This window comes from Myotis nattereri (assembly GCF_964212035.1).
Source record: "Myotis nattereri genome assembly, chromosome: 7".
Classification (NCBI taxonomy): domain Eukaryota; kingdom Metazoa; phylum Chordata; class Mammalia; order Chiroptera; family Vespertilionidae; genus Myotis; species Myotis nattereri.
Window position 1 is genome coordinate 53,630,444 of NC_138082.1, and position 23,601 is coordinate 53,654,044.

Here is a 23,601-nt window from a genome sequence, read left to right on the forward strand (position 1 = left end):
TTAACAAATAGAACGCCAAACAACCTACCCAATTTCAAATAGTCTGCTTATCCTTGGAACTTTTAAAGAATCGTGTTCATTCATACTTTGGTCCATTCCACATGATTTTGGGAGCTTTAGTGTGCACCCTGGTGCTGAGAAGTGGAGGAAATGCGATGCATATCATGTAGTAGTCAAAGTCCCTAAGGAAGTTCCAACCTAGGAAAGACACTTGGAGTCTAGGAAAGAAATCTTTGTAAGCTGAGATGGAAAGGCGTTTTCAAAGCTGCATTTATTGTCATCCTCGTTATTTTTTCATAACATAATTCTGCAGAGAAATTTATTTCTTTGATTTCCAAGAAAATGTTGGCCAATGAAGTCTGTTTGATAACAATCTTCAAAGATGAAATTAATGGGTACATATCTGAAGGGAACACACAGTCATTATAGTCATGTTGCCAAGTATTAGAAGACCTATTGTGAACACCTCGGTGGCTGGCACGATTTCAGGCTCATGATCAGGAAAGATGCACACTTCTTGTCCACAAGGATTAGAAATGCAAGCACTCCTCAATCGGTTCAGGAAAACCATACAGGCTAAAAATTTGTTTTTTCCCCCCACAGGTATGCAGGCCCCTGTAGTCAAAAAGCAGATGCCACCTTCAAACTCAGCTGGGCTACTTACCTTGCAAGCACAGAAAATATTATAGTAGCTAGCTTTGATGGCAGAGGAAGCGGTTACCAAGGAGATAAGATCATGCATGCAATCAACAGAAGATTGGGAACATTTGAAGTTGAAGATCAAATTGAAGCAGCCAAGTGAGTGACTAGGAGATAAATTCAAAGGTCTGATCTCCCTCATCCAATTTATATTTAATTCCCTAAAGTGTAAAGAATTTAAAGTGTCCTGGCATGAACTTGTAGTGTTTCATCCTTGGGGTGGATTTTTTGTGAAGATAATCATATTTAGACAAAAAAAAATATGTGTTAATATGTTACTGGTGGGACAACAAGAGGTAGGATCTTGTCTTCTTAAAGGAAAGATTTCAATCAAGAGACAAAGTGCACCAAAGCAAGCAAGAATTTCCCTAACCAATTTGGCTCAGTGGATAGAGTGTCGGCCTGCGGACTGAAGGGTCCTAGGTTCGATTTCAGTCAAGGGCATGTACCTTGGTTGCGGGCACATCCCCAGTGGAGGGTGTGCAGGAGGCAGCTGGTCGATGTTTCTCTCTCATCGATGTTTCTGACTCTATCCTTCTCCCTTCCTCGCTGTAAAAAATCAATAAAAATATTTAAAAGAAAAAATAAAGCAAGCAAGAATTTATTGGCCTCAGCAAAAATATACTTAGGACAGTGAAACAAGGAAGGACATAGGAGAAGCACCAGGAGAGCCTAGGCTGGGCTGCTTTGGCTCACTGAGAAGACAGAGAAAAGGGGGCCTTGGAGACAGGTTCAGGGGGTTAGCCCAGGAAGAGCTGCCGCTGCCCATTGCTCCTCTGGTTGCAAGTCTCCTGGAGTCACTTAGTGGGAAGAAGCGGGGAGGGAATGGTGTGGGCCTGCTCCCCTGGGGGAGAACATGGGCTGGTTCCTTCAGCCTGAGCATGTTTGTCTCTCTCTTGCAGGTGGAAATCTTAGGGGAGGTCTCAGGGGGGGGGGGCTCAACAGAATAATCATCAGCTTTCCAGGTGTGCTCTTTCAGGGTCACGGTCTCCACTGCTTGGAAGTGCCAGGGTGTAGCTGGTCCTGAAGCAGCCTTAGGGTCATTTGTCTGATTTTGCTGCTTTTCTGGGCCTGGAACTGAAATACAACTGAGGCTTAGATGTTATCTTTAGGGAGGAAAAGGTTAGGGGTCTAAACATCATGACTAGCGAAATGAAAAATCAGGGGTCCAAACCGCATGACCAGCGATATGGTAGGGGAGGAAAGGTTACCTGGGGAGTAACCTTTTCCCAGTTTTGCCCCTTGCTAGGCATCCAGGGCTTTCTGCCCATCATCCTTGCTCTGCTCGTGTCTGTCTAACTGCCTATAACAATTATAGCTTTATATAAAGTTTAAAAAAGATATTTCCTAAATCCCTGTCTATATGCGACTCTAAAAAGGAAATTGACACGTGTGCTACCCCCTTTGAGGAACAGAAACTCAAAATGCATCAAACACGTGGACAAATTGAAGGATAAATGTGCACTTGGGTAAACATCTAGTGAAGCAAGCAAACCATCCATACAGGCAGGGATAAGGAGAGGAGTTCCGTGTTTATTTAACCTGGAGGAGGGTGAAGACTATGGAGTCCTAGGAGTGGCTCCTACAGCCGGCTGGATAAGGATTACTCCTCATCTAATTTTGGGAAAAGTGTGGAGCACAACCCTCATTATTCACAATGATAAGGGCTTTGTGAAGGATGAGTCCCATTTCATTCTTGTGCTCTCCAGTTGTGGGACTGTAGAGATAGACTTGATCTGACTTAACAGAGATCTTAATTATAGATGTTGGTTACTCCTTAATGTGCGTGCAACATGGGAAAAGTTTCACGTGCATTGTCATTGAAGCTGCATAGCAAACCTGGGAGGTGGATGTTGGTATTACATGTTTCAGGTGAATAAAATGGAGGGTCCTAAATTAGGTCAGTCAGGGTTGGAATCCAGGTCTTACATTCAGTTGCGTTCAACTGGTAAATGGGAAATGTAATCTTTGACTTTCTATAACCAAGTGCTTAAATGTCCACAGAAGCATAATAAGTAGGTGATTTAAAATAATATTGTGAAGTCATAAACCAGGAAATGCAGAAAAATCGTGAGTGATTAAATGGGTAGAGGAAAATTCCTTTAAGAACAGGAACAACTGAAGAGATGTCAACTTATTGAGTATTTCTGAGTCTCTTATACCAACACTAATGATGAACTATTTCCTTAAAATCAAAAAAGGAGAGGCTTAGATTAGAGAGAGGACATTTTTTTTCAAGAGTGAAGCTGTACTCTTTTGCAAATGAGTTTTTATGTATTTGCATTGGTCCCCTGGGAGAAAGGGGATAGTTCCCAGGGCTTCTCAAGTCTGATGGAGGCAAGCCCTAAAATTATAGAATTGAATATCCACAATATACAACTGCAGTTTTAAAAAGTAATGAGATGTAGTGTGTTTATACAATGGAGTATTTTTTCAGCAACTAAAAAGAACTATACACCACCACATAGATGAATCTCACAGGCAAACTGTTGAATGGAAGAAGCCAGGCACAGCCCAATTTCCATAAAGTCAAAACCATGGCACAAATTTAGGTGAAATTTTTATAGAACCCAAACGACCCAGAGACTTCTGGGTGATAGTAAGCTCTTTATCTTTGTTCAAGGATATGCTCACTTTGTAAAGACCTAACAACGTTTACACCCATGACTTGGTGCACATTTTTTTTTACATATACATTCTACATTTTAAAGGTTTACTGAAGAAGAAGATGACGAGTTGAAAACTACATTAGATTTTTATTAGTATTGCTTAAGCAATATTGCTTACTCAGGGTAGCCTGAGACATACATTATCAATTGAAAACACAGATTCTCCAAGTCACATATAGGTCAAAGCAAGGGTTTCCCACACTCCTCAGTACTACAAAATTGTGTCCCAAAGGCTAGATTTTTAAAAAGTAAGTTATTTTTTATGTAATTCCAAGATGAGTATTTTTAGCATAAAACATTTTTCTTTTTTCTTTACCTGGGTTCCTATCTTGAACGCTATTTTGTGGCAAAAAGAGTTCTTAATTCATCAAGGAAAAAGTCTTTCTGGTTTAACAGTGCTGAGCTAACTAATCAACACCCATCATTAGAAGGGATTTATTTAGAGAATGGTTTTTAAGTTCTCAGGTAGGGAGCTCAGATACATTTCTAAGTCCTACCCAGATGTTCTCCAGGCCCCTGTATTTCTCCACAGCAGGGGCAGCCTCTCGCAAACTGAAAAACATCTGGAGAGATTTAAATTCAATTATGTAAAGAAAAGTGCATCTGGGCTGCAAATTTTTATATAAAGCTGTGAAAAAAACTGCCAGGATTTGTTTTCTGTGAATCATACCCTTCTCTCCCTACACACACACACACACACACACACACACACACACACACACGTGCGATTTTTATGGACTCCAACGAAGGTGAACCTTGTTCATCTGGCTCTTAAGTTAAAAATGATAGACATTGGTCTCAGGTGTTTGACTGCTGGCAGTAATATATCTTAGTTTCTCATAGAATGAAATAGAGAACAAATGTCAGGGTTTCACATTGTATATTTATCTTAGTTTTCTATATACGACATAATACTAATCTGTGGACTCCTCCCATGTATTTTAGACAATTTTCAAAAATGGGATTTGTGGACGACAAACGAATTGCAATTTGGGGCTGGGTGAGTAGTTGTTTGGCTGATAACTCTATACACATTTCTTGGTGAATATAACCCAGAGCAGGAGAATATATCTTTTGTATGCAAATATTTGGAGATGAAATCCTGTCTATCATTTTAATCTAAAAGGTCCGAATAAAATGTCCTAGACCTCTAAGCAATGAGTTCCTACTAGCCAAGTTTATAAACACCTTTGTTTATTATGATGAAGGAGGGAAGTGAGGAAGGAAAGAAAGAGGGAGAGAGGGAGGGAAGAAGAAGGGGAATGAGAGAGGGAGGAAGATTTTTTCTCATGAGTCAAAGTCTGTAAATATTTAGTGTTTATTGTTTTTATTTTAATTTTTTTAATGGTACTATCCAGCAACTTTTCAGTGTTTTCCCCCTCACACCTACTAAGAAAAGGGACAGGGCTCTGAAAATGTGTCTTGAGATACTGTCCAATTAAGGCCAATTTAAGCCTCCTCTACCATGCTTTCTATCTCTAAAGAGGCACAATATATAAAGATGTGAGAAATGTGGAAACTGCAACTCGCTTACCATATGTTCTTAATTCCTTTACCTCCATAAAAATAACCATTTCCATTCCTTAGTCATATGGAGGGTACGTAACCTCGATGGTCCTGGGAGCAGGAAGTCGTGTGTTCAAGTGTGGAATAGCCGTGGCGCCCGTGTCAGCATGGGAGTTCTATGGTATGTAATTGCTATCAAGTACAAAGAGACACTGAGTGTTGACCTTGAAATTCCAATGACAAAACCATTCCTTTTTGGGTTGCAGTATTTCTACAGTGAATAAACTGACTTATCTTACACATACTTTATGGAGACTTGTAATAAAACAATCTCCCTTATTCTGCTACTGTGAAAGGCTGGATGGTATATATGTTATCTACACATTTACTTAGCAATAAATTCTGTTTCTCAAATCTCTTACCAACAAATCTTGTAAACAAATTCTGTTTTCCAAATTCCCAGACATCCCCAATGCTACATTTCTGCAGATAAATAAACCCTTCCTTATCTTTATTCTATCTTGAGGGTTGAGCTTCACATATTAGCAGAATAAGAGAAACATGTGTCTCTCTTCTGGTAAAGATCAAATATAAGTAAGGCTTTGGATGGAAAGAGGAGAGTAGAGACAATGGAATTTCTGGGAGGTTTGTTTTTTTCATTGTCTCTAAGTAATCTTCATCATCAAGAAAATGTTATTCTATCAAGCATCATACACATGTAACACTATAATTCCCAAGGGGGAAGGAGTGAGCAGGGCAACAGTAAGTAGGGAAGAAGAGTCAGAGGTAGTGAGGAAATGAATTTTTTGCTGTGTCTCGTCTGACCCCATCTCAAGTCCTTTCTGAAGTGTAAGCATAGAATCATCGATAATGAATATGCTCATTAAATATTTTATGTCCTAACATATGGTAGCACCGATCTTGTGGAAATGCTTTTTTAAACCCTCTCCAAATCAAGAGAAGCCAATGTAAGAAAATATATTGCTATCTTTCTGTTTTAAAAAAATTGGAGAACATCGTTAGGATTTGATCTTCACACCATGGATTTGTTTCCATATAACACTTTTCTGCTTGATATTAATAATTATTCTATTGGATGGCTTGTTTTTGGAGACCTCTGGTGGTCAATAAAATAATAGGAACAAACTGTGAGTTTAGAGACATGTCATGATAAGAAGAAATCTTCCATAAATGTCTATGGACCAACCTAACACATCGGAGCTTTCTAAAATTCTTCTACATATGTAAATTTGAAAAATTTTACATAACAGATCAGATCAAAGGAACACATATATGGTATTTCATGGCATATTTCTAAAGGTTTACGACTGCATTATCTATTTTGTTGTTGTTAATCCTCATCTGAGGAGGATATTTTTTCCATTGATTTTTAGAGACAGTGGAAGAGAGGGAGAGAAAGAGAGAGACATTGATGTGGGAGAGATACATCAATTGGTTGCCTTCCGCATGTATCTCCCCCTACCCTCTCCCCTGGGGGAGGGTGGCAGGGATCAAACTCAGGCACTGCCCTTGACTTGGAATGAAACCCATGACCCTTCAGTGCACGGGAGCACATGCTCTAATCACTGAGCAACATCAGCCAGGGTGCATTATGCATTTTTTAAATTTTATTTTTAAAATGTGACATCTTACACTTGCAAGTTTGATAAGAAAGGGTTATTATGTTCTAGGACAAGAAGAATTGAAGTCTGTGGCTGTTTGAGAAAAAATTTATTTTGCCCTAAAAGGACATTTTTCCCCTATCAAATTACTATGTTATTCATATTTAAATATTTTTAAAAGGATATGAGTATTTTATGAAGATCTCATAAAGTATCCTCTAAAATATTATATTTTCTATTTTATTGTCCTTTGGGCATGTAAAAACACATATAGTCTGTATTTATTGTAGCCAAAATGGCAAAATACTACTCTTACCATGTTTGGAGGAAAATATTTAAGACTTGCATAGAAATGACATGTCAAAAGAAGACATGTGGAGCAATTAACACTCATTATCAATGTCTTTTCTTATCTACGAAAAGGGTAAGAATGTTGCTTGAGCTGGTGGTTTAGGTGATATATTAATTTAAAGAATTAATGAGATCAGTATTAAAATACCTGTACAATTACAGTGAAATTCAAGTCATACCTATACAGCACAATGGCAATGTATTATTCTTATACTTTTATTTTCTATAATCTGGTCATTTAAGGGAGCATCTTTCAAAACAATTCTTTCAGATTTTTAAAGTTATATTGGAAATAACTCACTGATATTTTAGGACATATATAATAATACATATAATGTATATAATATGATATAACTGATATGATATAAAAATCATATATGCAAGATATAATACACATATCATATATGATAGATATTATATATGATTAATTTTTTTAATAGAGCAAAAATATGTTTAATAACCCAAAATAACCAAACCAATAATGCATACATTTTTTGCCATATATAGGTAGGTTAAAAAGTTTATGTCATTTCAGCAGACAGATATTAATGTAATCTGTTTCACAATACCCAACCACTACATCAAAATTGAGGCCTCTGCACAAAATGAAAGAAAACGAATGTTTAACTTGCAGTATGATGGAGTAGCTGAGCCAATATGGGGTTATACAGCAAATATAAATGATAACTGAATTATTGTATTACAGTGAATTTCAACCTGCCAAAATTATGATTTATCTAAGCAACCAGTAATTGGACACTATTAGAGATTTCCAAAAGGTAATAATAGCATATTATAAATTAGGGCACACACTGTGTCAGGACCAAAACATTCAAGACAACTGAGGCATTAAGTGACTTCCTAATTAAGATTATTTGAGAAGGTCAGATGTTAATGTATAGATTCCTGACCTCTTAGCACTTCACCTTTGCTTTTCCTGAAAGTGGGTTATTGATTGGGTTTCTGATCATCTAGTTTGATCTCTCTCTGCACTCACCATGAGGGCTAACTGGGGATAGGCTAGGCAAGAGTGTGGAAAGCAGGAGTCTGAGCAGGTGTCTGGCTGAATTAACAAGCCAAATAAAAATGATCTGGAGGAGATATTTCTGAGGATAACACTACAGACCTATGCAAAGTTAAGACATACCAAAGCACATAAAGTAACCCAATAAAAGTAAGAAAAGTTTTTGTTGTATGAATTAACTTTTTTTTCTTTTCTCCACCATAGATTCAGTGTACACAGAACGTTACATGGGTCTCCCTACTCCAGAAGACAACCTTGACCATTACAAGGTAAGAGATGAGGAACCGGGTCCATTTCATAACCTATTTAGAAGTGGTTTAAGAACATGTTAAATTGTATTTTATAAAATATATTTTTTTTATTTCCAACAAAATTCTTGTTGAAAGAAATAACACAGGTGGTTTAAAGATACTCCAGTAGCTTCCCCTACTATATTCTGCATAATTACAATCTTTATCGTATGCTATATAGGTCACAATATGCATTCATTTGGAAATACAAAGCAACACCAGATAATTACTTTAATTATAAAAATTTCAGTTTAGAAAACATGTCAAATTCAGCATATTTTTTTTTACAGCCAGAAGACTCTAAAACTTTAGCAATATATTAAATTTTTTATGGTATTATCATAATTAAGATGTATGAACAAGCTTATAATTTTCTTATTCATAACTAAGCATGTAGTTTTTTTTCACACAAGATTTGACTAACGTAGGTGAGGAGTAATACAGTGAGCCATACCCCGAAAAGCCCTTGAACCCTAATTGCTCAATAGCATCCAACAGGCTGTTGCCTGACAGGAGACCCCGTGGGCAGGTTGCTCTTCTGATGGGCTACAGCACTTGAAATATGGGGCTGTCGGTGATAGTGGCAGCCCCATGTGCTAGTGTGGATGTTGCCACGAAGCCAGAGCCACACTGAGGTAGATGGAAGTGTTAGTCTAAGGACTGGGGGACCCTTCTAGCACTGTGGCTCATCTAAAATGTTCCTGATTCTGTCATGTTAGTCAAAAACGCTGAAACTCCAGATGACAAGGCAAATCATCTGATATTTACATTCTCCAAAGGAAATTCAAAACTCTTCCCAGGACAGTTAATTAAAAAGAAAGAAAGAAGGGAAAACAAAACAAAACAAGAATAATTTAAGAGAACAATTTGTACCACAACTCTCAAGATATGGGTTTCATATTGATACATTTCTCTGAGCATTATTTGCACATTTTAATAAAATGTTTTTACTATGGATTCTAATGCCACTTGATCAAAACACAATAAAACTCAAAATTTCTAGTTTTGCAACACACGCATAGACAGTGCCGTCCTACCTCTTATTTTCAGCATTATTTAACAAGGCTGGTGGAGGAGAGGCAGGGAGGGGTGTGTGTGTGTATGTGTGTGTGTGTGTGTGTGTGTGTGTGTGTGTGTGTGTTTCAACCTATAAAGTGAGATGCTCAAATCAGGCCAGCCCCATTTCTGCTAACTGTCCCACATGATACTTTGGACTCCATTCTTTCCACTCTTTCTCCTCCACATCCAATAAGCTGCTTCAGACACCCATTCCCTTCTTCATAACCATGTCGTTGCCATCACATGACTACCTTCCCTTGTAAAACAATAGGCCAATTGATCTCCCCTTAGCTGTCTTTGTATCTTCTACCCTATACCCCACAGAGTTATGAGATTAACCCCTACCCACAACACTTTAATGGCCCATTTTACCTGGACTGTTCACTGTTCTCTGAATATTTGGGGGCTTTGTCCTCTTTTCCCTCTGCGTGGAATGTCATTTCCTTTCCATCTCCATCTATTGGGAGACTTGTACTGCTCTCCCTTAGGAGTAGCACCCCCTTTGGAATGCCATGACGTCTTCCTCAGATCTCGTTGAGCCCCCACTTCACTGTCTTGGACTCATGGTTGGATTGTACTCCCATTTCCCCTCTGCAGTATTCTTAGCTATTTAAGGCTTTACTCAACCTTATATATTTTTTGGATTACCCACTATGAAGTATAAACCTTGAAACTTTTCCCTATCTAATTTTTAAACTCTTTGAAGGGAAACATTGTTATAAAAATCTGTCTCCACCACCTCTCTCATTTTACAGCTGGAATTTTCTTGTCAATGACCTGACCAGGATGCTTGCATTTGAAAACCACCCCTTCTGTAGTACGCCATATTTGCTGAGTAGCCCAAGGCCCTTTGCAGATTGCCCAATGTACTAAAAATTCCTGAAACATTGAAGGTGTACTGCCCAGGATCCTAACCCTGACTCTAGAAGCTGGTGGGTGGTGAATCAAACATTCACTTTCAAAATTACATATTGAAAAAAGTCTTTGAACTTAGAAGTAAGTACACAGGCAAGTCCAAATCCTGAATCTAAGCAAGTTCATGGCACCTAGCCTACTTCCCCAGATGAACATCTGCCAACAGGGTGTTTCCTCTAACCAGCCCTCCCCTTATTGGATAATTAATCTGCCATTTCATCTTTTTTAGACCTTCCCATGGGCTCCTCGTTCTCACAATGGTCCCCCTCTGTCCCAGCCTACCCCTCACTGCCATGGCCGCTTTCATCTCTCCCCTTAGGTGTTCAGCTGCATGAGCTAGTCATGTAAACAGAAGTCACTTCTCACTGCCAATGGCAACACACGCACACTGGGTGCACAGAGTCACTCCTTCGATTCACTGCACAGATGGCACCCGAGGACTGTTTAATCCTTCCACCGCCAGGAGTCGGGTTTTCTTGGCACAGATTTCACTGCTGGCAATGGACACATTAAAACTGCCAGTACCAGGGAGCTAAAGGTTCCCAATGTGTTACTCAGAGGAATTATTTGGGCAGCAATGGTTAAGGTGGGCCGGAGAAAGTGAGGTGAATGTATTCACAGAATTCTTTCCACCCTGGTTTGCTGCTTCCTCTGAATGTGGAGAACTGAATCTAAAGTGCCTATTTTTGGTGCACAGCAGGCTTTAGAATAAAGCTGCCCTCCTTTGTTTTTTAAATGAGCCTGTGCTTTTGTCTCTGGCAAGAATATATTCAAAGATTCTATTTTCCTCCAAGGCCCCAGCTGCCCCTCTGGACCCCATCTTCTTTTACTTTTCTTTCCCAGGTGGTTTATATTTATTCTCTCTCTCTCTCCTCTCTCTCTCTCCCCATTTATCCTCCCACCCTCTTTAAAAAGACAAAGAAGGTAATTTCTTAGAGGCTTTCACTGCCCTGTTCATTTCCTGGGTCAGAAGGACAGCTTTTTGAAAATGATTCCCATGTACTCTGGCCAATGACTCCCTTCAGCACATCCAGGATAAAAGGGCCCGAAGTGTCTGTGAGAAGCAAGACCCTGATCTTCGTCCGTGTTTTCAGCTAACAAATCATCTGTGCAGTGGCCAGCACTAGAGCCTTTGGAAGAGAATACAAATTTTAATAAAACTCAAATGGGATTCATGATTAGGTGATTGATGACCCATATTTGGAAGAACTTAGAGAAACCCAGATCGCCAAGAGAGGCACATTTGTGAAATAAAGGTTCTATCTACCATTTGGGGAAGGGACTTGGGGGAACCACATACAAATTCCAGTGGCAGAGCCAGGGATGCCATGAACAATTGTTTAGCTTGCACACTGGTGAAAGCTAGTCTATGATGCATCCCCTAAGGCGAGGACCTCTGAGGCCGCATCCTGAGAGAGCACCTTTTCCTCGTCTCACAAAACTGTTGTTGAAATGAGGGGACCCAGGAACTAAGGCTTGAACCCATTGCAGCGACAAAGGCAGGGACTCCATCAGACTCTTGTGGTGCATAAGCACTTTTAAAGGATACCAGGGACTCAAAGAAGAAGGAAAATGTTCATCTCCTTAAAACCCCAATGAGATGGTCCCAGAAGCTCTAAGTCAGCAGCCAAACTGTAGGGATGACACACACAGCTAATAGGCAGTGTTGACCTGTACACATTTTTTCTGCAGTGGGTTTCAGTCCACAGACAGACTTGAACACAGGCATCAGATAGCCAATGAGAGAACCCTCACCCCCAATAGCAATAATAAGCAATGAACAACTGTGACCACACTTTGAGGAGTGGGTTCCTGACTCACCTTGCCAAATAGTCTCTTATATGGTTAACCATAGGTATTTTAGTTAAATCCATAAAAAAAATACTAACATGTGGTAGACTTTCGTTTACTATTTAAGGTGGCTGCTGTTTTAACTGTTCAGGTGTCTTGGTGAAACAAAACATGCCCGCAAAACTTTGGGAGATAAATAAAAGAGAGTAGGTAGTGAAGCATGAACTTAAATTAGACAAAGTGCCTCATAGGTATAAAAAAGGCTATTGGTTCCCAAATTGTGACTGTGGCGTCCCAAGAATTCTGTACCTTCCAAGGATGTAGGGAGGGGAAGGGAAGTGGCCAAGAAGTTAGGGTGTCACCTTCCCACCCCTCTTCTCAACCAGGGGGATCCAGTTCCATCTGTTTCTTTTTTTTCATTCATTTATTAAGTGCGTACGTTTATGGCCAAACATTATTCTAAGCTCTTTACATGAATGAACTGTTAGGTTCAATTTTCCTTTGAATTCTCTGAAATAAGTGCTCTAAATTTATCTCAATTTTACAGACACAGAAACCGAGGCACAAAATGTTATATAACATACAGATATTGAAGAAAAGGGAGAGGGCAGTTATCTGGGGCCAACCTAGGCAGACTGAGGAAGATGGAGAGGAGGAGCATAGGTGTTCTCCCCGGGCCGCACAGGGACGAGGCAGTGAGGCACAGTAGACACAGGAATAGCAGACAGAGCTGGTATTCTCGGGGTTGGGAAGCAGGTCCCATGAACGGAGGAATAACACCAAAGAAGGTCTGTGGGAAGAGCAGGTCAAATAGGGACCAATCAGGCAGGACAGAAGACTGGGGAGGGAATGGATTTATGAATGCATAAGAGAAGAGTATAAGATCAAGGGCAAGGGAAATGAGACCCAAGTCCTGAGACTGGTTGCCAGGAGAGAGGGCAGCCTGGAACACACAGAAGGGACTGATTTAACTTGTAGAGGAGATTTATTTTGCATTTTGCTCAAAATTTGATAGGCTTTTGGCAAGTGTGTGAAACAGTCATAGATTTGGCAGTCTTCTGCTAGCAGATTTGAAATGTTCAATCCTTAAGAACTGCTGCATCGTTAGGTTATGCAAAACAGGGTGCAATTTTGTAAATATGCCATCTTGTACTGATTTGACATTTGTTCTATTATCCCAGAATATGCCAAAGGGAGAGAGACCTTCAGATTTAAGCCAAACCTTAACTTGTTTGTTGAGTGCTGATAAAATGTTGACTGCTGTGTGATCTTTAAAGGAGCCAGTGTTGCTTGCTGAGGCCTAAGGTAGAGCCCCCTGTCGGGTTGATGGGCGCTCTTTGCTTGGCATCTCGTGGGGACAGTTGTGTGAGAGATGTAAACAAGTAAAACATCTGATATCGTGGGTTGAATTGATTTTTTCTTAAATATTTTCAGTAGCCCCTGTTTTCTGTGGCATTGCTGGTGCTTCCCCACATAGCACCATTTAATATTATTTTATAAGGCTTTGTTTCAAGGGGGAGAATGCATTAAGAAGTCAGTACACCCAAGCTAGTGTGTCACTGAAGTACTGCGCTGTCCATGAGACCGGTGGCTGTTTACTCTTTCTACAAGGTTCTGGAAAGGGAATAAGTTGTCTGGCTATCCTGTGAAGGGAATGGGCTTTGGAATTAGCCCTGTACTCAAAATCTAGTTCTTACTAGCAGGATGAGCTTTGGGAGGCTACATCGGCTCTCTGAACCTCAGCTTTCTCCTCTGGATAATGGGGATAATCAGATCCACCCCAGGGCTATTGCAGGGATTCAGTGAGATCCCTGTGCCTGTGCCATGAAGTAAGCTTTGTAAACATGGCAGCTGCCACCTTTGTCCTCAGGAAGCCAGTCGTCCTTGTGGCTCCTGGATGGCACAGGGGGTAGCTTAAAAATTGTGAGACCTTCTGTTTCTCACAGTACTTCCCCACTCTCATCAGTTCTCTCTTTTATTTCAAAAATACAAAGATTTATTTGTTGGAAGGTAACTGAGGAGCCAGCATGATCCAAGGAGCAGCTACAGATGGTTCTCCTTGGGGCTTGAAGGAAAAGCTCCTTGCAGAGATGCTGTGGAGTCGGCACTGCCACTGGACCGATCCTTCCCACTCTGCTTTGCCAGACTGTCGCTGGCAGCGGGGCTTTCCGGAAGTTTCTAGCCTCAGGAGGGTGCCAACTGCACCACCATTGCATCCTTGCCCATTTATCACTCTTAGCTTCCTTTTTAGTAGTTGGTGATAGACTGTTCGACTTCTAACTTAGTCATCCATTTCCTTTTTTTTAAAATTTTTTTTTATTCCAGTTCCCATCAACAGGCAAACGGGGATTATCCAAATGGGGTGGATTAAAATAGCACAATGCAGTTGTTTCTCATTGCTAATCAGACCTGAAATGAACGCATTTCTTTCCCTGGCTTTGGGGGTTGACGTTCACAGTCAAAGGGCTCTACCGTGAGTCTTTCTTGAGGAGAAACCAGGGTGCGCAGTCTGGTAGGGAGTGAGGCTAGGGGACACGGCTGCACGTTTTTGGGGGAGAAAAAATGTTCTCAGCAGCCGGAGAGCCTGGAGTGGGAGCGCGCGCTGGCGGCCTGTCTCCCTCGCAGGGAGAGGAGGCTTCGCCCCTGCGCAGGGGAAGCGTGCTTTGGCAGCGGCGCTCTGATCTTGCAGTTGCAGGGGAAGCTTTTGTGTGATTTTTTCCCCTTGCTGCATTAAAGTATTTGTCTTTCTTTCTTTGTAGTGTAATATTGTTAATGTAAAACAATTTGCATCATGACACTTTTATCACAGTTTTCGTCTTTTTCTCAGTATGTTGCATTTCTCACCATGTCTAGTTCATCACAGCTACAGTGTGTACATCACAACATTTATCTTAGGCTCGGGGTTTTACTTGTTTATAAAAATTGTCTTCTTTCAGCCTGTATTCACTCCATTTAAGAAAAAAAAAAGAAAGAAAAAAAAGGCAGCCAGAAACTGTTTTGGTCCAAACTCCAGTAGTTATCACATTCCTTGCTAACTGTCCTGCGTATTTATATGTCTCCTAAGCATGACTCTATGTTTCGGTGGCATTTCTCAGTTGTATGGCTCAGGGAGGTTGTAGGAGCAGCTTTTGCTGTTCACGCTGCCAAACAGGAAAGCACTGTGAGGCTTTGGGAGGTGAGGTGAGCTGACACAGATGCACATTTGGGTCAGACCTAGGTGCTAACGTTGACTGTCTTCTGTGAGCAGAGAGCTAGATTTAACGTGGCAGGAGCAAGGGGAGGACACGGCAGTGCAGTCTGCGCAGGCTGAGGAGCGAGCCAGCAGAGAGGATCACCCAGAAGGACTCGAAAGGGCCTGGGCTCAGGTTATTCACGTTCACTGTCAGGGTTCAGGCCCAGCCTCTCTGTCTCCAGCTTAGACTCCTACCCTGTCCTGTAGGGAGATTGAATTTGACCCTTTTCCTCTGCTGCACGGGCACCCACCGTCAGAAAACGTGCCTCACAAATCTCGCAGGGCTGTGCAGACCAAGATCTCTGCCAATTAGCTCGGGCTCAGGAAGCCTGGGGACCCAGGAGCCAAAGGGTCCCGTTGTATCTGTGTGCTAACCTCCAAGACGGCTAATTAACAGCTTATTCCCCGCTGCTCCGTTGCTGGCAGCCCAGATCACGAGCATAGGAGGTGGATAGGGTTTTGCCGCCAGACTTCGTGTCCAGCTCTGTCACTTCCCACAGATGGAACCAGGTGGAAATTACTCACTTCTGGATCTCGCTGTCTCCACGTGGGAAGCAGGATCTCACGGGAATGAGAGCAGTGCTTTTATAAATCTGTCATGGTGCTTAGCACAGCGACTGACAGAGTGAATACTCAATAAATGTTAGCTACTATTACTAATGGCATGGGGTACGGGTTAAAAGTCGGCAAAACATATCTCAGGATTCACCTACCCCAGCGGCTCCCACTTGCCTCTGCAAAAGTAGGACCACTTACAGTGAATAGTACAATATAGGTGCTTAAATGTCCCTCAGCTATTCCTTTGGTTACTACTTAGCACTGTACTAGATGCTAAGAATATGATGATGAACAATATAGACAGATCCTTTTTCTCATGGATCTTATTGTTTAGTGGGATATATCACAAATAAGTATTGACTGATTGGATGAAAAAAAATGAATGAACAGATGAAAGAATAAATGGGGTAATGTTGGGATCGATGGATTCATATACATGGATAAATTTATCTGGGACATCTCACCAGATAAAACACTTCTTTCAAAATGAAGTAAAATGAAAGTGTGATCTTTAATGAGTCCTAGGTGTTTATTCCTAAAGCTCATGGGAAACCTCTCAACATGGGTCCGAAATGTAATACGGTCAGGACAAATGGGAACCAGCCTGCACTGGAGTGGGTGGGCATCTGCTCTCAGCATGTTTGGGCAACATGCCCTTGGGAGCCTCAGTCCACTGAAACATGTTGGTTAACTCTGTCCTGAAAGTTGTGGACAGAATGTCTTCCCTGTGTTACAGCATTCTCACATCAGCGTCAGCAATTTAACCTAAAAAGGGGGTGTGGGGTGGAGAAAGCCATGTCTCTAGGTCCCTATTTCTGTAAGGGAGGAAGAGGAGTTGTTCTCATTCCCATTTTATGGAAAACCAGGCTCAGAGCCCAGCCTGTCTCCAGTGCACAGCTCACTGACATTGAACCCGGACTAGACACAAGCGCTCTGCCCTTAGCCCCATCCAGCTTCCAGCCAGACAATCAGGGTTCCCATAAAAAAATGTTAGGCTGCTGCTGGTGGTAGCTACAAAGATATCTGTAAAATACAAACCTTGGCCCTTACAAAGTTGAGTTTGATTCACCAGGATGCTGTGGGACTAGCTGGCTGGTTTCAACCCTCCCAACCCATAACAAGACAACAGAAGCAGACGCCTCCAGCTCATCCCCTCCCAAAGGCACTAAAATGTCTATGTGCCATTTTTACCTTCATCCCAACTTTGTAAACATCAGGAATTAAGATCAGAACAACCAGTTCCGTGCTTTCAAAGGCCTTTTCACCCAAGACTCCACCCTCATTCTGAAAGTCCTACTTGAGGCCATAAACCAGTCTTCAAAAAACTGACCTCCCAATTTTGGGTCCTACTTTCCTGGCTGATTTGGGAACAACTTGATCCAATAGCGGCGTTTTCCGCAATACAGAATGAAGCAGACAACAACCTACTGATTCCCTAAGGCCGTTCTTGATCTTTTTCACCCGTTTTCCCTCCCATATGTTACATTTGCCTAGGTTTTTAAACATCTGCTCCAAAAGAGGTATACTTGCTTCTCATTCAGAGCCTAGCAATGTGGACCAAAGTTCATGTGCCATATTGCAGAGTATGTTTAGTTGCAAATGCTATGTACAGGCTCTTTGAAACGTAGCATGTATGGCACCATGTGACACATGGTTGCCATAGCAATACACTTTTTGGCTGAACTACAGCATAAGCCCATGGAACATACATTGCTAATATGAGACTCTGCCCTGTGCTAATGCATAGGACACAGCCAATATGGGGTCTGGAGCTCAAGGGGCTTTGCATGCAGCCTGAGTAGCAGGTACCCTCTTCCTACACGGGCAAGGAAGATGTGGCATCTCCCTCTCCAGTCCTGTCTCCCAGGCTCAGGGCATGCTATGCATTCTGCCATGCATGGAGACAGCATTTGCTTGAATATCGGTTTGCTATATTTTGTATCAAAGGGGGCCCCAGCTGAAAACATTTTATTTTGTAAACTGAACTGAAAAATCAGTTTATGGCAGATCTTTTTTTGAATAATGACATTCTTTTTTTCCCCCAATTCCAGAATTCAACAGTCATGAGCAGAGCTGAAAATTTTAAACTCGTCGAGTACCTCCTTATTCATGGAACAGCAGATGGTGAGTTTCAGTTAATTAGACTTTTTAGTATCACAGACAGGTTTGCAATTTCACTACTGACAAAACAAAAGCATGAGGGGCAAGACTGTTACATCTACTTCAATAAAACAGTGTTGCTTTCCACAACTCACTTGTCTTGGGCTAAATGGGATGCTGAGTCCTGGAACTTTAAACAGTCCCTTTCTTCTTATGCCTTTCCCACCCTTCCAGATCAGAAAACTGGAGCTGCTGTGAGTGACTATGTTTCCTTTCTCTGCCCGCAGATAACGTTCATTTTCAGCAGTCAGCTCAGATCACCAGAGCCTTAGTGGATGCTGGCGTGGATTTCCAGGCGATGGTATAGCAAAACTTTGTGCAAGGGGAGGGAGCTTGCTGATGGGGTCTGGTTTCTCCACTTTGGGATTCTGCGCCTCACAGAGGTCTCAGGAGACAGGAACGGAATTAGAAGGGTTGTGGTTCCAATGAGAAGTGGGAGAAGTGAGATCCTTGAACCGCAGACAGAGAAATGTTCAATGATATTAGGGAGTTGGGAGTTGAGAAGCACAACATTTCCTGTGCTTGTCAGACACTGCTCTCCTATTGGTGTGATTGTTCAGTCTCTCCCTATTTTGATTCAGAAATAATCACTTACTCAGGAAATGTGTGGCAGAGTAATTCTGAAGTGAAACCAGCATGATAAGAGCTCAATTCAAATAGGAAACTCCACCTCTGCCTTGTGTATTACTAGCTTCTCTAACAGTGGAATATTAATAATCCGCACACTTCAGGTTTTGCAATTGGCATGTTGTCTTTTGTTGAACAACCACATGCAATAAATAATTAGGATTGTTTTATAAAGTCAGAAATGGCTAGAGCAGTTGTTGCCTATATAGTAGGAGGTTTCTAGGTATTAAGTGAAATTCATTTTCTGCACCTGACCTTTTCTGATTAAGAAAAATAATCTATAATAATAAAAGCATAATATGCTAATTAGACCAGACAGACAGCCAATGACCTTCCAGACGACCTTCCGGACGAAGTCGTGGCTGTGAGGGCTGAGCCCCTTGCACAAATTTCATGCATCGGGCCTCTAGTATCTATGTAAATACACATTCATATGTGTGTTGTCTGTATTAGCTGGAAAAGCCTGCTTTTCCTCACTTTCTTGTAACACACACTCTTTGCTGTATGCTCAGTTCAAATGGTGCCCATTGTATAGGAGTGAGATAGTCATTTATACTCAAAACATGTGGTAAATATCTTTTGGGTCAGATTCTTATAAGAGGTTGGGGTTTATTTTTTCATATTCAAAGAAAAGACATGCTTTAATTAAGCAATTTTTAAAAGTTAATTTATCTCTCCATAATATATGTTTGCCTGGCAATGATGTCTCAGTTGCTTAATGCAGCATGAGTTGATAAATTTTTGCTTCAGGTCAACTCATTCTACATAAATGCCAGACATATAGATAAAATCTCTAGTGCAAAATCGAAGTGTTTCCAAATAACACATTTGACTTTTGACTTCACTTATGGAATACCAACGTAGATTTTTCTAGTTTCTTCCTGACATATATTAGGGAAAATTACCTTTAAAAGAACTCATTTATTTTTAATACAGTTTATCTTACTGCAGTGTAGGAGAAATTTGACACTTGCTAACACTTAATTAAAACTAGTGAGCATAATGGGATAAACATTCCATCCTGTGCTTGATATGGTTCTAAGTGTCCTTTGACTCAAATTAGAAATGGATTCGGGTATTTTTATTAGAATGTACACATCCTTAAAACCCAATTCACAGTGAGTTCTTTCCGCACCTTCTGTGGGACAGAACAATTCGCCCTGGGAAAGCTTGGGGGAGGGGGGGGGGATTAGGCACCCTGGTGATGACGTTTTAGCTCACACACCGATTTGGGAGTTAAAACACCCTGTTTTATTCTGTGCATGCTCATGACAGCTCATTTGAATTGATTGCGGGATAAAAGACAACTGACTTTCTAATCCTGACCTCTTTCTTTCTCTCTTTAGTGGTATACTGACGAAGACCATGGAATTGCTACCAGCACAGCACACCAACATATATATACCCACATGACCCACTTCATAAAGCAGTGCTTCTCTTTACCTTAGCACCTCAAAGCAGCATGCCATTTAAAGCTTATTAAAGCCATTTTGTTTTTATTATCTTAAAACTGCACTGTCAAGATGATCTTTTAAAAAGATTCTCAAATCAAGAAAATTTAAGGTTAACTTTGTTCCCAAATTTCATAGATAGAACACGCAGTGGAGACTTATGTCCTTGCAACAGATTATTGCCTTACAGAAATTTGAAATATTCAGTCTGGTTTTGTTTATTATTTAAAATCACTTTCACATCAGTTGCTGAAACAACTATGAATTGCTTTTATGGGAGCTTTGCATCAGTTTCCTGGGAAGCATTTTATTTTTTTCTAACTGGACTAGTCCAAATCTTGTTCTCTTCTTTAAAGGAACAGCAAGATGTGGGCAGTGATGTCACAGAAACGGGGGGAAGAGAGGACAGGGAGAGAAGCTAGCCCGGCATGGCTGGGAACCCAAGTCCAAGCACGCGGACCCGACCAGGCTGCTGTCAGCGCCGCCCAGAGAAGAGCTGTTCACAGGCAGAAGGGCACAATTTTCTGAGAAAGACTGTTCAAACTGCCTCAGGAAATCATCTATGCAAAGCACTGACTTCTAAGTAAAACCACAGCAGGTGAACAGACTCCAAAGAAATGAGAGGGAAACTGCCAACAATGCAAGGCCCCCAGGTGCCAGTTATGGCTATAGGTGCTACAAAAACACAGCAGGGGTGATGGCAAAGCATTGTACATGTGCTTTAAAAAATATTGATATTTCCTCCTGAAAGAGGCAGCTTGGAACTGAGATGTGAACACCAGCTTGCCCTATTAAAAGATGAAAATATTTGTATCATAAATCCTAACTTGAAGGCGTCCTTGCACCAATTTTTCTTATTTCTTCGAGCATTTAATTAAAAGAATATTTTTACTTCCTTGGATTTGTTTTTTAAAAATAAACTATAAAATTATGTATTATTATTCCTGTTCTACATACTGTAGAATTTCTCCTGGTCATTTAATAAATGCGCCTTCGTTTTTTTTTGTTGTTTTATTTTTAGAGGTAATGAGTTTTGTGTCTTGAATCAGACATAAATCACTTTGGCATATGGACACATTTATCCAGAAAGCCTCTTGTTTATTTTGCTTCTTATTCCAGACAGCCTTGTAAACATGCGGAGTTCAGTTCTTGTTAAAAAATAGATACATTTGCCTGGCCTGTGTGGCTCAGTGGTTGAGTATCGACCTATGAACCAGGAGGTCATGGTTTAATTCCCAATAGGAATCATGCAAGAAGCAGCCAATCAATGATTCTCTCATCATTGATATTTCTAGCTCTCTCCCGCTCTGAAATCAATAAAAAAATATTTTTTAAAAATTGATACATAGAAATGTTAAATTAAGCATTTCATAAGATTTTCATGAAATATATATGTCAGTTTTTTACATATATAAACAACTGATATATATACATATATATAACTATAACTATATATATATATATATATATATATATATATATATATATATATATATAAAACTTTTGAAAACATCAACTTAAAAATTTTGGTTACTTATGTAATTTATAATTTAATCCCAGGTAACTATGATGAGGCTCATATTATAAGAACAAGTAATATTAACAATATCATCTTGGTAACTCTGATGGCTCAGTAGCATAAAAAAGAGCCAAGTTAATCACTTAAGGTTTTGACTGTTTTTGGATCATATAACTACCAGTATATTAATGAAAGCATAGATTTCAGATGCTGACTTTAGCCTAGCAAAGTAATGACTAGATAACCAAGGAAACATGACTTTTTGCTCAGTTATTTGCAAAATGGCCTCATTTTTTTAAAATTTGATTTTAGAAACTTAAACTTAGCTTCAGACCATTTGTTGGAAAAAGTTATTTCAGACAGTGAGCTATAGCATAAATATCTTAAAATGGAAGAAATGGAAAAAATCTGTTAATATTAAACTGGTGAGTCATGCATGGGAATGGACAGAGGATTGTGAAATTCAGCTTTAACTGTATTTTCAGAGCATGCCATTGAGTAGCTTCACTTTAAATCTCAAATCTCACTCATCCATTGGAATTATAAACTGACATCCAAGCCTGTAGGGTTCTTGTTATAATTTTATTTCTTAATAGAGTTAATCATAGTGAGTAGCTGGACTGATCTTTGCAAAGCTCTATATCCAGAACAGTAGTCATAGAGCATATGTTCACATCCTGGACTGAATTAATAGTCATAAAAGCAAATGAAATGGAAATCCTCCTTTTATCTTAATTGAAACCATAAATGGCACAATATCAGATATTAATAAGGCCATTGTACAATAGCAGATGTTGTACAATATCAAATAAATAATAGATAGTAAGACCATTGTGTAATATCAGATATTGTACAATGGCTGACTTGATATTATTGTATAAGTATTGTACAATATCAAAACTGTTTCTTCTGGAACCCAGAGGTAAAAACAATCTCAGCATATTTTTTTGCATAATTAAGGTTGCAAATGGCAATAATGTGACTGAAGTTAAAGTCAGATTTCATTTGACGTTCCCGCCCTCCCCCCCATTCCCCCCCAAGAGAAGTTTTACTCTCCAATAAGAGTTTTAGCGTTTTGGAAAAGGAAGTTAAAGACATTGACAAATAAGTTAGAGAGAAACTTAGTCTGAGGGCAAGTCTGAAACACCCAGGACCTAATGAAACCTTAAGAGATTCAGACTCACCTGCCATTGTCAGCCGCAGCCTCAGCAGGGACGTGGATGCTGAGATTCCTCTCACAAACAACCTGTTAGAGCAGTGATGGTGAACCTTTTGACCTCGGCGTGTCAGCATTTTGAAAAACCCTAACTTAACTCTAGTGCTGTGTCACATGTAGAAATGTTTTGATATTTGCAACCATAGTAAAACAAAGATTTATATTTTTGATATTTATTTTATATATTTAAATGCCGTTTAACAAAGAAAAAGCAACCAAAAAAACGAGTTTAAAGTAAGAGGAGTTTGTTTTGAGAACTTTGTGACAGTTCTTTTAGCAGTGTCTGAGAACCTTCTTACATATATCCTCAATGACCTGGAGTGGCTATTCAGGATTTCTGACAGATACAAAAGGTTGAGAATGAGAGATGAACATGGTAATAAAGCATAAGTCACTACCAATAAGAAAAGCTCAGAGCAGGGCATTAGTAAGACCAATGTCATGCTCAGTAGAAATTTATCATCTTTCTGCATGTCATCTTTCTGTGATAATATTGATATTTAAATTTAATAAAAAGAAAGATAATTTTCTTACAGTTAAATTGCGAATGGTATCTTTTCTGGTATTACAGACTTTAAACAAACTCAATTAAAGTTCTTAATCTACATAATCTTTAATCTTTCCCTGAAAAGTCACCACAAATTTGGCTGATATTTAAAATGCATGTACTGTATAGAGAGAAGTGTGACCCATCCAACTGCAAAAACCCAAACTATTCCATTAAGTTTTTCCTGTCCAAAGTCATGATATTTGTGACTCGTGAGCATGAAAAAAAAAAGTAGTTCACTGAGTAGGTTCGGTTCCCAATGTTAACCACAGAAATATGAGTGACAAAGAAAATATAATATAACTGAGAAGGAACACTGCACATCTTAACCTGAGTCTGGTTGCATGAGCTTGAGTGAGTGCCTG

At 40.0% G+C, this 23,601-nt stretch overlaps 1 protein-coding gene across 1 annotated transcript in view; it reads left to right on the forward strand.

The window, feature by feature from the left end:
• Window positions 1-20,956, forward strand: part of DPP4 (dipeptidyl peptidase 4) — a gene marked incomplete at its 5' end in the record, with an annotated part of 86,172 nt that extends 65,216 nt beyond the window's left edge. Inside the window, 7 exons of the mRNA XM_081095210.1 lie at window positions 604-798; window positions 4,314-4,368; window positions 4,956-5,055; window positions 8,076-8,140; window positions 17,768-17,840; window positions 18,104-18,177; window positions 19,850-20,956. Coding sequence (XP_080951336.1) covers window positions 604-798; window positions 4,314-4,368; window positions 4,956-5,055; window positions 8,076-8,140; window positions 17,768-17,840; window positions 18,104-18,177; window positions 19,850-19,951 — 664 coding nt within the window. The 3' untranslated portion in view covers window positions 19,952-20,956. The remainder of the gene's footprint in view (window positions 1-603; window positions 799-4,313; window positions 4,369-4,955; window positions 5,056-8,075; window positions 8,141-17,767; window positions 17,841-18,103; window positions 18,178-19,849) is intronic.
• Window positions 20,957-23,601: the final 2,645 nt, after the last annotated feature.